This window comes from Monodon monoceros, unplaced genomic scaffold (assembly GCF_005190385.1).
Source record: "Monodon monoceros isolate NGI ecotype Baffin Bay Population unplaced genomic scaffold, NGI_Narwhal_1 Super_Scaffold_10, whole genome shotgun sequence".
Classification (NCBI taxonomy): domain Eukaryota; kingdom Metazoa; phylum Chordata; class Mammalia; order Artiodactyla; family Monodontidae; genus Monodon; species Monodon monoceros.
This window is the reverse complement of record NW_021703766.1, coordinates 12,590,018-12,604,845: the sequence shown is the minus strand read 5'-3', so window position 1 is coordinate 12,604,845 and position 14,828 is coordinate 12,590,018. Positions and strand designations below refer to the sequence as shown.

Sequence of the window (14,828 nt, the reverse complement as noted above, 5' to 3'; positions counted from 1 at the left end):
ACTGCTTAAATATCTGATGACATTAAAGAGCTACTGTTAATATTTTTAGGTATGCTAATGGTATTGTGGTTATGTTTTTTTTAAAAGGATTCTTCTCTTATTAAAAATACTTACTGAAATATTTGTTGATGAAATGATATGACACCTGGGATTTGCTTCAAAATAATCCCAAAGGGGATAGGGGTAGGGGTGGGTGGGCTAGCGGGTGAAAGAGGAAATAAGATTGTCTGTTTGTCGACAACGTTCAAGCTGGATGACGAACACAAGGCAATTCATCCTCTTCTAGTTTTATACACTTTTGAAAGTTTCCACAAGAAAAAGTTTAAAAACAAACCAATGTGGCTCCTGCCCTTGAATTTTGAAATAAGTTCCTGACCACATTCTACAGTCCTGACTCTAACTTCTGAGAGGAGCGGGAGAAGGGCCCTGTGATGTGGACCTTATAGGTCCACGCGACCGTGGACAGAGCCCGGGGCGTGGGGGACGGGGGGTCAGTGGGAGCGAAGCAGTGGAAGGAAGGGAATGCAGGCCGCCGGGGGGGGGCATCCACTCACCTACAGCAGACAGCGCAACGGTCGGCTTCCGTGTATCTCTGAAACATAAGAGTCAGAAGTCAAAAGCCCGTTCACCTGCCCCCATCCACCTGGTGCCTTTCTCCCGCTGCTCGCATTTCTTCACTTGCCTTTCAGTGGGTTCTTAGACTTCAGTGGGAATGTGAGGACCTTAAAAAGTAGTGTAAAGAGAAGCCTGTCTCCCTCCAGGGAGATGAACTTTCTCAGCCTCTTCAGCTGAGGCTAAGTCTGAATTTCCAATTATACAGTTGTATCCACAGAGAACAAATTACACGACCTGGCGTGGCCTGGGTGACTCTGATGCGGGGGTGGAGGGAGCCAAGGGAACCCCTTCCTGGTGTCATTTCTCCTGTGGAACAACGGGACAGTCGTGGAGGTGTAATTCTGCAAGAACCAACAGCACTGCCAAGGTGGACTGGAAAACTACTCTGGGTGTTCCCAACAGCCAAGAGGTAGAAGCAACCTAAGTGTCCACGACTGATGAACGGATAAATACACTACTGTCTCTACATACAATGGATTGTTATTAGACCTTAAAAAGGAAAGCAATACTGCCACGAGCTACAACATGGATGCACCCTGAGGATATTATACTAAGTGACTTAAGTCAGTCACAAAAGGACAAACACTGTATGATTCCACTTACATGTGGTACCTAGAGTCGTCAAATTCACAGAGACAGAAAGTAGAGTGGTGGCTGCCAGGGACTGAAAGGAGGGGGAAACGGGGAGTTGGTTAATGGGTACAGATTTTCAGTTCTGCACGATGAAAAAGTTCTGGAGCTTTGTTGCACAACGATGTGAATATACTTAACACTACTGAACCGCACTCTTAAAAATGATTAAGATGGTAAATTTTGCTTTGTGGCTTTTACCACGATTTTATTTTTTTTTAAAACTACTCCTGGATACAATGGGAGACTCAACCGTTCACCACGAGTGGTCAAAATGACAGAACTGGGCAGCCCCCTAGGGCTAGGAGGGCCAGACAAGGCAAATCTGCAGCCCTGGCTTACTGTTCAGAAGACCTGAGAAGGTAAGTCAGTTCAAGTGTCTTTCAGTCTTTAAATTATGAAAACAACTGTTTCATGTAAATGAGGGACGCTTGCCCCAGAGCTCCCAGGGGGCGGTTTGCTCGTTAAGAGCCCCTCTCTTCCACTTCCCCTGGATTTTCTGCTCCTTCTCCCTCCTCTGGCGCTGCCCTTAGACCTGTCACCTTGGAAGCGCTAATCTGCATGGGATGCAGGTGAAGTCAGCTGTGAGCATCCTTACTCCCTGAGGATCCCTTTCCCTGGTCTGTCTGGTCAGTCAAACCTCAATATCTGGCTTGTCCTCTGCCTACAGTTTACCTTTCAGTGTAAAGCATCACAAAGTCACCGCCATTTGGGAGCACAGTGGCCTGGCTGGGGAGAGGGTGTCCTTTCTGGGGACTCCACAGGCCACAGGCCCTCTAGTTAACGGTTACGGGGAAAGGAATCTGCTTTACAAAGAGAAACGGGAAAGGATGTTTATTAAGAACTTAGGACGCGCCAGGCCCTGGGCTGGGCGCTCCTCCACTCTTTGCTCCATGGAGAGTTGCTCTACGAGGTGGCTCTCAGCCCCCTTTCCAGAGGGGAAGTGACGCGTCACCAAGAGCAAAGCAGCTGTCCTGGAGCACTGCTCACCGCAGCACGTGTGTGTCTGTACCCATCAGAACGCCCCCACCGTCACCTGCCACTTCAGGAAACTCCAGCCTGACTTCCAAATGCCAGAACCTGTGGTGCTCTGACAACGGGATTTCCCTGGCTGCTGAAGCCCGTTTTGCAAACCTCTGTGATGGGCCTGAAGTGCCAGGGAGCTGAGGCCCCCGGGGACAGCCTTCAACCAATGACTGACAGTGGATGGCGCCCCCGCTTCCTCAGCCCTCGGAGGGGAACACCTCTGTGGAGGGAGTGGTACACCAGCCCCTAGTGTTCCCAGTAAGACCAAGCTCCACCTGTTCATGGTGGTACCCAAGTAGATGACGTGCCCTCTCTGTGTGGCCTTCCCGATCCTGTCTCTCTTCCCACTCCCAATAGCAGTTCTGTCCCCTCCTAAACAATGTATCTGCAATGTCTCCTCGTCTCAGGGTCTGCATCTAGGGAAAACCAAATTAAGATACCTGATCTCTAAAACAAAGGTCCCAGATCATCCCACAGCCAAGTGGTTATGCCTCTTAACGGTTCTTACTTGATATCCCAAATGTAGATGTAGGTGTCCACAGAGCTGGTGACCAGGAGATCTGACTCAAACACTGCCCAGTCCAAGTCACTGGAAACACAAGGAATAAACAGGACAACAACGAAGAGAAAAAATTCAGAGTCCATTTCCAAAGCATTCACAGATTTCATTTCTAGTGGCTTCAGAAAGTCACTGTTAATGGGCCCCTGAACATGGTTTAGGCTGGGAATCTCCAAAGTTCTTTGGGAAAGAAGACTTAACCAAGCTCTGAAGGAAACTTTCAGGTCCTTCCCTGGTTACCACCTGCTCCCCCAAACCAAAAGAAACGGAGCATTTCAACTTAAAACACATACACACACAAAAGCGCACATACGTGCATGTGCGCAAACTAAGACAAAACAAAGAAAAAAACCCCACGTAATTGTTGACATCGTTTTTTAAATCAGACTCAACCACAGGTACCTTGAGTAAACCCAACATCTTTAAAGCACTGGCAAACTGCCGTGTTGCCTCACAGCTTTCAAGGAGGGCAAGCAGGGCTCTGGTCCTCCCCACCCACGTCCTCACTCCTTGAAAGGCACTTGCTACACAAACAGTTAACACAGGTCGGGGGTTCTGGCCTTTCCCATCACCTCCCACGTCAGCTTCACCACTCCCACACTTCCTGCTGCTACTTCTCACAAGAAGTTTTCCCCACCCACAAAAGGATGGATCCAGGAACATTCCAGAAGCCAGCTGGAAGGCCACGAGTGGGAAGCAACTGGGCATCTGGGTAACGGACTATGATGCAGGAGCTCCACGTGGTGCCCCACTGTGGCTGGACAGAGAGCAAAGGGCTGGCCCCCAAGGTCTCTGTGCTCCGGGGCACCGCCGACCATGAGCTGGGGGATTCTGTGGGCGTAAGTTCATCTCCCTCCTACAGCAAACAGCTCTAACCCTTTATTCTGGACCAGGCTGTACCTAAGTATCTCCTGGGATCGGGGTTAACAGCTACAGGGATGCTGGCTCCTAAACACTGGCTGTTCCTCACTGCAAAGACCATCACTTCAGGACTGCTAAGGACGCAGCAGCCACCTGGGGCCAATGCAACACAGAGGGTCAAGCCTGGAGGGGGACGGTGTCTTTGTTCCACTTCCCGAGGGACTGTGACAAAGTGAGACAGGCCAGGGAGCAGTGGAGGGCTGTGCCTACCTGATGACACGAGTGTGGCCTTGTAAGGTCGTGCTGACTTCCCCACTGCCGTCTTTCCACTTATAAAGGTCGACACGTTGGTTGCTCTGAAAAGAGACAAGGGGAAACCCATCTTGAACAGTTATGGCTGAACTAAGGCTACAGACACACTCGTGAGCACGTGAGCTATGGGTTATGGAGCCGCCCCCAACCATCAGAGGAATATCCTCCCTGCCCTAACGGTCACACACCCATCTCCCCAGCTGCTGTCACACTCCATGTTCTCAGCTCACCCTTCCCACCATCAAATGCCCGGAGTCCACCTACCACACTGAAAAAACACATGCATGAGAAAGAAAACAGAATCACCACTAAAAGGGTGTCCTAGAAGGCAAAATTATAGAAGACTCCTTGAAATATGAACTTCTTTAAGGGTTAAGCAGAAAGACACAGGGAAAATGGGCCAGAAGAAACCACAATTACAATAAGGAAAAGGAAGAAAAACAAAGCTTCAATCAAACTACATTTCTCTTAAAGAAACAAGCCAGCAAATGCTCCCTAAATATCATGAGTTCATGAAACACTGAAAATGGATAAAGATTACTAATAGACTAAATACTATTAGTAGGCTATTTGATAAGTTCTGAACTGATATATATATATATGTGTATATGATGGATTTTCATTTTAGCTCAGAGACAGATAGTTGTATACAGCTCTGAGATTTTTATGAAGAAATGCCAGTTTCCAATTCTAAATAGGTAAGGTTCCTGTCAAAAGGTAAGGATTCAAAATAGCTTCCAATGGGAATAGGACTGTAAAGAAAAGCACCCCCTCATCCTTTTTTTTTGCGGTACACGGGTCTCTCACTGTTGTGGCCTCTCCCGTTGCGGAGCACAGGCTCCGGACGCGCAGGCTCAGCGGCCATGGCTCACGGGCCCAGCCGCTCCGTGGCATGTGGGATCTTCCCGGACCAGGGCACGAACCCGTGTCCCCTGCATCGGCAGGCGGACTCTCAACCACTGTGCCACCAGGGAAGCCCCCCCCATCTTATAATAACATTCCTAGCCATTTCCAGGGTCTGCTAGTGCCAGTTTGTGCACTAGGAACCTTAAGAAACCTGCCCTCTGCTCTTTCCCATCACACTGCACACTGGGTGGCATCACCCACATCACAGGTGAGGCAACTGAGGCTCCAAAAGTTGGATGGGCGCTCAAGATAAAACAGTGAGTGTTGAAACTGGGACTTGACCTCAGATTTGCCTAACTCCAAAGCTCTTTCTCCTGAAAATGCTTGCCTTCCAACCAAGAGCAATGAAGGGAAAAAAAAAATCAGTAAATTGAACTTCATCAAAATTAAAACTTTCATGTATCAAAAGACATTATCAAGAAAGTAAAAAGACAATCTACAGAATTGGAGAAAATATTTGCAAATCATGTCCCTGATAAGAGTCTAGTATCAGGAATACATAAAGAACTCTTATAACTCAACAGTAAAAAGACAAACAACCCAATTCAAAAATCGGCAAAGGACTTGAATAAACATATCTCCAAAAAATGATATACAAATGGCCAGCCAGCACGTGAAGGGATGTTCAACATCATTAGTCACTAGGGAAATGCAAATCAAAACCACAGTGAGATACCACTTTATACCCACTAAGATGGCTAGAATTTTTAAATTACAAAAACAAAAACAGGAAATAAATTTTGGTGAGGCTGGATTGTGCATTGCTATGCAATGCTGATGCATTGCTGATGGGACTGCAAAACGGTCTTGTGCATTGTAGAAAACAGTTTGATGGTTCCTCAAAAAGTAAAACACAGACTTCACATAGCCTTTCAATCACTCCTAGGAATATACCCAAAAGAAGTGAAAATGAGTACCCAAAAAAGTACATATACAGGGCTTCCCTGGTGGCGCAGTGGTTAAGAATCCGCCTGCCAATTCAGGCGACACAGGTGCGAGCCCTGGCCCAGGAAGATCCCACATGCCATGGAGCAACTAAACCCGTGCGCCACAACTCCTGAGCCTGTGCTCTAGAGCTCGCGAGCCACAACTACTGAAGCCTGCGCACCTAGAGCCGGTGCTCCGCAACGAGAGAAGCCACTGCAATGAGAAGCCCGCACACTGCAACAAAGAGTAGCCCCCGCTCGCTGCAACTGGAGAAAGCCCACGCGCAGCAACGAAGACCCAACACAGCCAAAATAAATTAAATAAATTTATTTAAAAAAATAAAAAGTACATGCACGTACATGTTCTTCTTGGCACTATTTATAACAGCCAGCCCAAATGTCCATCAGTGGATGAACAGACAAAATGTGGTGTATCCCTATGATGGAATATTATTCAGCCATAAAAAGGAGTAAAGTACTGATACATGCTCTGACGTGGATAAAGATGCCAGACACAAAAGGTCATGTATAGTTTGACCGCATTTATATGAAATATCCAGAATGGCTAAATCCAGAGATGGAACACAGACTGCAGGTGGCCAGGGGCTGGGGGTGGGGGAATTACTGCTTAATGGTAAGGGGGATTCCTTTGGAGTGATGGAAATGTTTGGGAACTAGATAAAGGTGGCAGTTACATAACACTGTGAATGTAGTAAATGATACTGAATTGTTCACTTTAAATGATTGTCTGAAAAAAATAAATAAATAAGGCTCTTTCTTGCCACTCCCAAACACATGCAGTATTAATCCACTTGGGCCTAGTACTGAAGGGTCAGCCTAAATCTGTGCTTCCCAATCAGGGGAGATTTTGCTTCCCAGGGGACACCTGACAATGCCTAGAGACATTTTTAGCTGTCACGATGGGGGTGGGGGAGGATGCTACTGGCATCTAGTGGGCGAGGGGCCAGGGATGCTGCCAATTTCCTACAAAGCACAGGACAGCGCCCACCACGAAGAATGATCTGGCCTGACCTGTCAACAGTCCCAGGGATCAGGTCCACTTTAGTCATTGTCCCTGGTTCAAGGCAGACAGTCAGATTCTATTTTGGAAATGACAGGGAACAGCAGCTTTTTGTTCCTTCTAAAGCTGACAGCATTGCTCTTCTTTCTTTTGTGAGATGCTTTCCTCTCACAGACTGTCATTCCCGACAAGAACAGACCCAGACAGCACTGCGAATGGTCATATTCCCTGGAGGATGAGAAGGGCTCCTTCAAATACTGCCCTCCCGGCCCAGTGCAAAAGGAGCCAGAGGGTTAGGTCTCTAATTGTCCTAGGAGAACAGAACACTGATAAAGAATCAGGCAAGGGATACCAGAGATGATCTAAGCCCAGATATTTTTTCAGTTGTGAACCCCTTGGAAAACCTAATGAAACATATGCATCTTTTCCCTGGAAGAATTCACATATAAACAGGATTCAATCAAAAAAGAATCCCTTCCTTTGAGTGGAAGGGTGTATGGAATCTTCTGATCCCTCTGAAAGCAATGACAGTTGCCCCCAGACCAGCTCACCAGGTCCTTCCTTAGAACCTCTTTCAGTCACTGGCTAGTTACATTCATGCAGAAAACGGGTTCTTATCACACACAGACATAGAGGTATCTACCTGTTTCCCTTTCCAAATCTGGATTCAATTCTTAGAATTACCGATGGTACCCCCAATTCTTTTCATATACATTTAAATCTGTAATTGCCTCCATCTTCCTTTTAGAACCATGCAACCCCTCTTTGTCGCCTGAGAAATGACGATTATGTCCTCTTCTCTACATAGAACACAGACCTACCAGCCTAGATCTCACATTTAAAAGACTTTTCCGGGCTTCCCTGCTGGCGCAGTGGTTAAGAATCTGCCTGCCAATGCAGGGGACATGGGTTCGAGCCCTGGTCCAGCAAGATCCCATATGCCGCGGAGCAACTAAGCCCGTGCACCACAACTACTGAGCCTGTGCTCTAGAGCTTGTAAGCCACAACTGCTGAGCCCATGCGCCACAACTACTGAAGCCCATGCAGCTAAAGCCCATGCTCCGCAACAAGAGAAGTTACCACAATGAGAAGCCCGCGCACCGCAACAAAGAGTGGCTCCCACTCGCCACAACTAGAGAAAGCCCGCGTGCAGCAATGAAGACCCAACACAGCCATAAATAAATAAATAAATTTATAAAAATAAAAAAATAAAAGCCTTTTCCTGTATTCCTTGAATGAGCTCACCGAGGCTGCAAAATAGTGCGCGAAGCTGTCATGAGGATTCCACTGCACGGCTCCAATGTCCCACTTGCTCTGGCGTGAGATCTTTCGGTGACCTTCGCAGGGGGCATCTAGACTGATGATGTATAGGAATCGGCGGCTAGGAAAACAACATCAACATTATGAAAACAGAACAGCATTAGCACTAAGATAGAAAAGCACATTTGGAATGACATACGGTTCGCAAGCAGTGCTCAAAAAATCCCCAGATGTACATGACGTTTATCGACTCCGAAAGTCATACAAGTGACAAGAGTAACTCGTGGCTGCTGGGCAAGCGGGAGCCATACTCCCTGTGAGATCTGTCTCTAGAGATGGTCCTCCCTCCCATATCCATGGAAGTCTGACCTCCTCCACCAGATTCAGCTCCAGCCCAGCCCTCTCCCAGGCTTTTCCAATCCCCCAGTTAAGATCATAGCTGCTTCCACACGACTCCCATGACACACTGCATTTGGACTACAGCACAGCACTTATCTCTGTAGCAGAACTGCTAACGTAAAGGTTCCTGTCCCAAACCAACTGAGTGTTTGGGGTATGGAGCATGTCTTGAATATCTTTGTATGTCCCTCATCACTAGGCACAGTGCTTTGCGTGCAATAAACGTGTGTAAAATTAAACACCTCGCTTATCACTTAGCTAAATAATTTGAGAAGATCTCAAATTCCCGTGCAAGTTGACTACTTGGTGATGGGAACTAAATTAACACTATCAGAAGGGGAAACAATAACCAAAAAATAATAATAATGAAAATAATAATAAGTGCCAATAATGTTCAAGATGCCAGTCAATATAAAGGATCTGAAAACGGTGATGTCCTTTGTTCACCTATTTTCCTTCTGTTTTAAGAAAAAAATCCTTGGTATGTGTATTAACCTCTTCAGCAGCCATCAGCGGTTCCTTGTTGGGGAGCACTCCAAGCCCCCGGGAGTCGGCAAGGACAGGTGGGCTCGATAATGAAGAAAAAGATAAATTGTCCCCGCTCAGAACAGACAGGAAGTAGAAAGTTAAAATGGCATGTAGAACTCTAGCAGAAACCCTAGGAGGGATGGATTAAGAGAGAAAGGAAGCACAGGTAAGACACAAATTAAGAGAATTTCTGGGGCTTCTGAGAAAGCTGGTATAGTACAAAGACCTAGAAACTCTGACCTCTTCCTAAGGAATCATCTGATCCTATGGCAGGCAGGCCGGCATTTCCCATTAGAATGAAAACAGGGCAAAGGCCAAGCACTATATATATGGCGTGTTTTTCAGCAGGGGAAATCAGAGACAGTACAGGGCAAATGCAGAACAGCAGAAGGTGGGCACTTCAGGATAAACATGCCTGATTGGACATAACATGTTTGTCTTCATGCCCCACTGAAGACCCACTAGAATAAGAGTGAAAACATAAAAGACAGAAACCCACAAAGAAAATGAGGGAGGAAACGGAAAGCCGACAGAAAAATGGTAACTGATCTAGAGGAAAAACAACCAGCACCCAAGTGCCTGCAGAGCGAGCTAGTTCACACTGTGGAATCCAGGCCCGCAGGAGCTGGAGAGGAAGGGAAACTACCTCAGAGGAGCCCTGGGCCTGGGACAAGAGGCACAGCAGGGGGTGAGCGAGAGTTGCTGTGCTCAAAACAGGGCAGGAAGTGGAGGGTGAGATGCTCAGGCCTCTTCCCCTGCTCAGAACTCACAACACATGGCTTTTAGTCTTCAGATGGTGACTAATGACAAGCGGATTCTTCTCAGGAGGAAGTGTGCAGCCCAAGAAAGAACGAAAGTGAACAAAACAAAACCAACAATAAAGCCCTGGAGATGATGACATCTGGGCACCGTCCAACAAAAGGGCCTAGTTCCCACCTGATCTCCCTACAGTGGATCCCACCATTGCACACGTAAACAGAGATTCCACTCACTCTTTAATATTAACAGAGAGTCCATGAGCATCAGTCACAGCAGGAAACTTGAAAGACAGAGACCAACACAGCCAAAAGGAAAAAAAGGAAATGGGCGGCACAGAGGAAAGAAGAAAACCTAGAATTAATATTCTCAGAGACATGAAAGAAGACAATTTAAAGAACAGAGAACAAGAGCTCTTGGAAACTAAAGTTATAGTTGAAATTTAAAAACCTGACAGAAGGGTTGGAAGTTAAAGTTGAAGAAAACTCCCGGAATGCAAAAGAGAAAGACAAAAAGACCAAAAGTTCAGAAGAGAATCCATACAGGATATCCAACATGCACTAAGAGAAGCTCCACAAAGAATGAGGAAAATTATCAAAGACATAATGCAGGAAAATTTCTCCAAACTAAAAGCCACAGATTTCCAGACTGAAAGGGCCGTCCCAGGTGCTAAAAATTATTTGTTATTTTAATCTGAATGGTGACCATATGGGTGTATATATTTGTAAATTTATTTGAGCTGTTCACTTAAGCATACACCTTACTACACATATTTTAAAGTTCAATATAAGAAAATGAAATGGTGAACTTCAAGATCGTGTTGAAAAATAACATGGACGTATGCATGTCTAAGAACACATCAGAACAAGAACACTTGCATGATTTCCAGTTATATAATCCCGTTCTCTCCTAGAATGCTACAAATGACAATATCCACATCAGTCAATACTGAGAAATCTAACGTTTGAGATAGTTATTCCAGGGCACCTGAAAGTATTTTATGGGTCGTTAATATGGCTACATAATGCCAAGTATATGTTATTTTTCTATTTGTTTAGATAAAAACAGGTAATAATGTCAAAAACGGGAGGAGGGTCCCTCTAAGTGCCCAGCACAATGAATGAAAAAAGACACATACCAAAGCGGTCACAGTGGAAATTTCACACACACAAGAGGTAAAGATAACACTAGGGATAAAGATAGGATTTCTCCAAAGAGAAAAAATAGGTCGCATACAGAGTCCAGAATCAGAATGGCATAGGACCTCTTGACAATAACTCTGAGAAAAAGAACCCCAAATACTGATTTAACCCAACAGTTGTTACATGACTACATTGGAAGGAGGGGGAAGGCCAGGTATATATATATAAGGGACTCACAACCGAAGTAAAAGTGCTAAATATTCATCATCTACTGTAAGAAGTCAATTTGACTGTGATGGATAAATCAAGATACAGCAGTGTATGTAGTATACCACTTGGAAAAATAGAAGCAATCCAAAATAAATAGCTAAAGAGTCTTAACTGGTTGCCTCTGGTGAGTGAGATCAGGGTGGGGAAAAAGGTGAGGTGGGGGGCTTCCCTGGTGGTGCAGTGGTTAAGAATCCACCTGCCAATGCAGGGGACACGGGTTCGATCGCTGGCCCGTTAAGACCCATATGCTGTGAAGCAACTAAACCCGTGTGCCACAACTACTGAGCCTGCGCTCTAGAACCCATGCTGTGCAACAAGTGAAGCCATGACAATGAGAAGCCTGCGCACCCCAAGGAGGAGTAGCCCCTGCTTGCCTCAACTAGGGAAAGCCCACGCACAGCAATGAAGACCCAATGCAGCCAAAAATAAATAAAATAAATAATTTTTTTTAAAAGGGTGAATTGCATGGTATGTGAATTATATCTCGATAAAGCTATTTTTTAAAAAAGTGAGTTTGGCTGGGGCAGAAAAGAGACATACCAATTTTTCCTATCTATGCATTCAGGGTGACACAAGAAAATAGTATCAATAACTGTCTCTGGGGAGTGGAGTCAGAGGTAGGAGGGAAACTTATTTTCCATGGTATATCCTTCTGAATTAATGTGTGCTATGGTTTTATTTAAAAGTAATTTAAAACATGATTTCAAAACAAAATAATGAATAGAAAACACTTCATTTTATAAATGGGTTCATAAACAACTAAGTTAATGAACATATAGCTAAATCTGAGAGGTAGTAATCTAGAGCAACATGAAAGGAAAGGGACTCTGACCATTAAATGTTATCATACTGGTACAATGTTAGGATGATTAGCAAACGCAGGGAACTTAATTGCCAGAATCTTAATTTTGAACCAGAAGACACTACAGAAATTATGTAGTTCAACTTCTTCATGATGAAATCGAATTGCTTCATGAGAAAACCAAAGTCCAGGGAGGCCAAATGAATAAATGTCCAGGGGCTCATAATCAATGGCCAAACTGTAACCCAGATCCTCTCAATCCTAGGAACTAGCTACCTGTTAGACCGTACCAGACAGCATCCTTCTGAAGAGTCCATGCACTAAACAGAAAATGGCAATTTCAAGACCAAGCTACCAGTCACTAACATTTCAAAGGAATTTTATTGCTCACTTGTTAGGGCAGAGAAAAAAATAAACTGCAAATAATCCCCACAACTACCACTGAGGTCACTAGGACAGCAGAACTAAACCCTATGACTGTAATCCTTAAATAAGAAAGTATTTTCCAATTTCCCAGAAACCTCTTGATTTGCAATTTGTTCCCAGAAATAGTGGCAGACGAACGCTGTAAGCTCACTTACCCGGAAAGCACTGCATGCTGCCCCAGACAGTCCACAGACATTGCAGTTGCCTGTGAGAGAGAACACAGATTCAGTTTTGCCAGCAAAGCCAGCTCAGGTTAGAGAAGACAGGCAGGTAGACACCTGTGGGTCTTCCTCTTCCCATGGCCCAGGCAGTCCCCGGCTGGCAGTTCTCTACAGTGGATACCTTAACCCCCTTCTAATTCTCATTCAAATCTCACATTCACCTTCCACAATAGGGCGGCAGTTGTCTGTTCCCCCTGAGACCAGGGCTACACACAATCTAACCTGGGACATCTTTTTCTCTCCCTCCCTCTCTCTCTCTCCCTCTCTCTCTGTCTCTCTCTGTCTCTCTCTGTCTCTCTCTGTCTCTCTCTCTCTCACACACACACACACACACACACATACACACACTATCCATGCCTTCCCAAAGGGCATGGACTCCTCCTCCAAGCCAAATGGCAATTGGTAATATTCAAACACCACCTCTGCTGAATCCACGGTCACATTCTTGTCATTGAGATGCCCAGTTCCCATTTAATCTGAGATTTCCAGCACCTTTTACTGCCTTCCATTTCCCAGGTCTCCCAGTTCCTAGGGATCACCATCTTTTCAGGATCTGATGTCCAATTTCCCAAAGACCACACCGAACCAAACAAATCTACATTCAGGCTGGAGCGTGAGGCTAATTTTAATCATGGGAGTTATAGCCCTAAATTCTCTTATTTGGACAAGTTCAAGTCCTGCTGTATTCTCAGGGCATTATCTGAAACAGTTTGTGCCGCTGTTCGGTTATTAAATGCTCTAAGTTCTTTCCAAGAGTCTATCAAGAGAGAATGCATTTTGTACATTCTGCTACACTCACACATCACAAATGGTAAACAGAAATTCTCTTCCTCACTCTCGCTGGTCTTATTAATGGGTTTCTCACTTGTACACCCTCAAGAAACACGTCACAGGTAACATTAGGGACAAGAAGCCAGAGTGCTTTCACTGGAGGCTGAAAAGGGATTATTATGCATCCTTCATTCCACTAGAGTCATGAGCAGAGAATAGCCCAGCTGGAAAAGCAGGCAGTGAAATGAGATGCCATTTCCAGAACTCTTCTGTGCAATGTATACATTAAGGGTATGAAAGAGGGCAAGATGGTACCTCCAACCAGGGACGGTACCATCTTTCTAGAGTGTGTGTGGTAGCAAGAATCCTAAGGTGGCCCCAAGATTCTGGCCCTTGGTGTACATACACATTCTCCCCATTATTCAAACACTAATCTAGGTACTGCTACAAACGGATTTTGAGATGTAATTAAAGTCCCAAATCAGTTAACCCCAAGAAAGAGAGACCCGAAACAACCCAAATGCCCATCAGCTGATGAATGAACAAACAAAACGTGGCATATACACACAACGGCATACACGCTACAGCATGAATGAACCTTGAAAACATTATGCTAAGTGAAATGTCAGACAAAGAAGGATAAATACTGCATGATTCCACTTATATGAGGTGTCTAGACTAGGTAAATTCGTAGAAACAGCAAGTACGGTAGAGGTCGCCAGGGGCTGGGGGTGTGGGGTGTTATTGTTTAATGAGTACGGAGTTTCCGTTTGAGATGACGAAAAATTTCTTGGGGGAGGGAGGAGGGGGAGATAGAGAGACCTAATCACGTCAACCCTTTAAAGCTAAGTCTAGAGGTCAGAGACAGAGGAAGTCAGAGATCTGAAGGGTGAGGGACTGATTTAACGTGGAGAAGACTCTTTGCTGCTGGCTGTGAAGGACAGACCACATGGCAGAAGCTGACAGTGACCTCTAAATAACAATCAGCAAAAAACCAGGGACCTCTGTCCTAGAACCCTCAGGAACCGAATTCTTCCAACAACCTGAATGAGTCTGTTAGCAGATTCTTCCCTAGTCAGCTGAGCCTCCTGACGAGAACACAGCCAACGGATGCCTGGGTTTCAGCCTATGAGACTGAAGAGAGACAGCAGCCAGGCAGAGCCTGGATCTCTGACCTACAGTACCGTGAGCTAATAAGTGGGTGGTGCTTCAAGCTGCTAAGTTTGTGGTACGGTAACAATAAAGGATGATCTGGTAATAATACCCCCCAAAAAAGTCACGTTGTCATTTTGTCTTTTTTTTTTTTTTTTTTTGACCACGCTGCACGGCATGCAGGATCTTAGTTCCCTGACCAGGGATCAGACCCATGTCCCCTGCAGTGGAAGCGTGGAGTTCCA

At 45.5% G+C, this 14,828-nt stretch overlaps 1 protein-coding gene across 4 annotated transcripts in view; it reads right to left on the bottom strand.

Moving 5' to 3' along the window:
- The window catches only part of WDR59 (WD repeat domain 59), an 86,540-nt gene that overhangs the window by 60,920 nt on the left and 10,792 nt on the right, over nucleotides 1-14,828 (bottom strand). For all 4 annotated transcript variants that reach the window (XR_003796756.1, XM_029243272.1, XM_029243263.1 and 1 more), the window contains exons 2-6: nucleotides 12,595-12,644; nucleotides 8,102-8,237; nucleotides 3,962-4,047; nucleotides 2,780-2,860; nucleotides 555-592 (exon numbers count right to left, since the gene is read on the bottom strand). Coding sequence is in view for 3 of the 4 variants with exons in the window: in XM_029243272.1 (XP_029099105.1) it covers nucleotides 555-592; nucleotides 2,780-2,860; nucleotides 3,962-4,047; nucleotides 8,102-8,237; nucleotides 12,595-12,644 (391 nt within the window). In the remaining variant the exon portion in view is untranslated. The remainder of the gene's footprint in view (nucleotides 1-554; nucleotides 593-2,779; nucleotides 2,861-3,961; nucleotides 4,048-8,101; nucleotides 8,238-12,594; nucleotides 12,645-14,828) is intronic.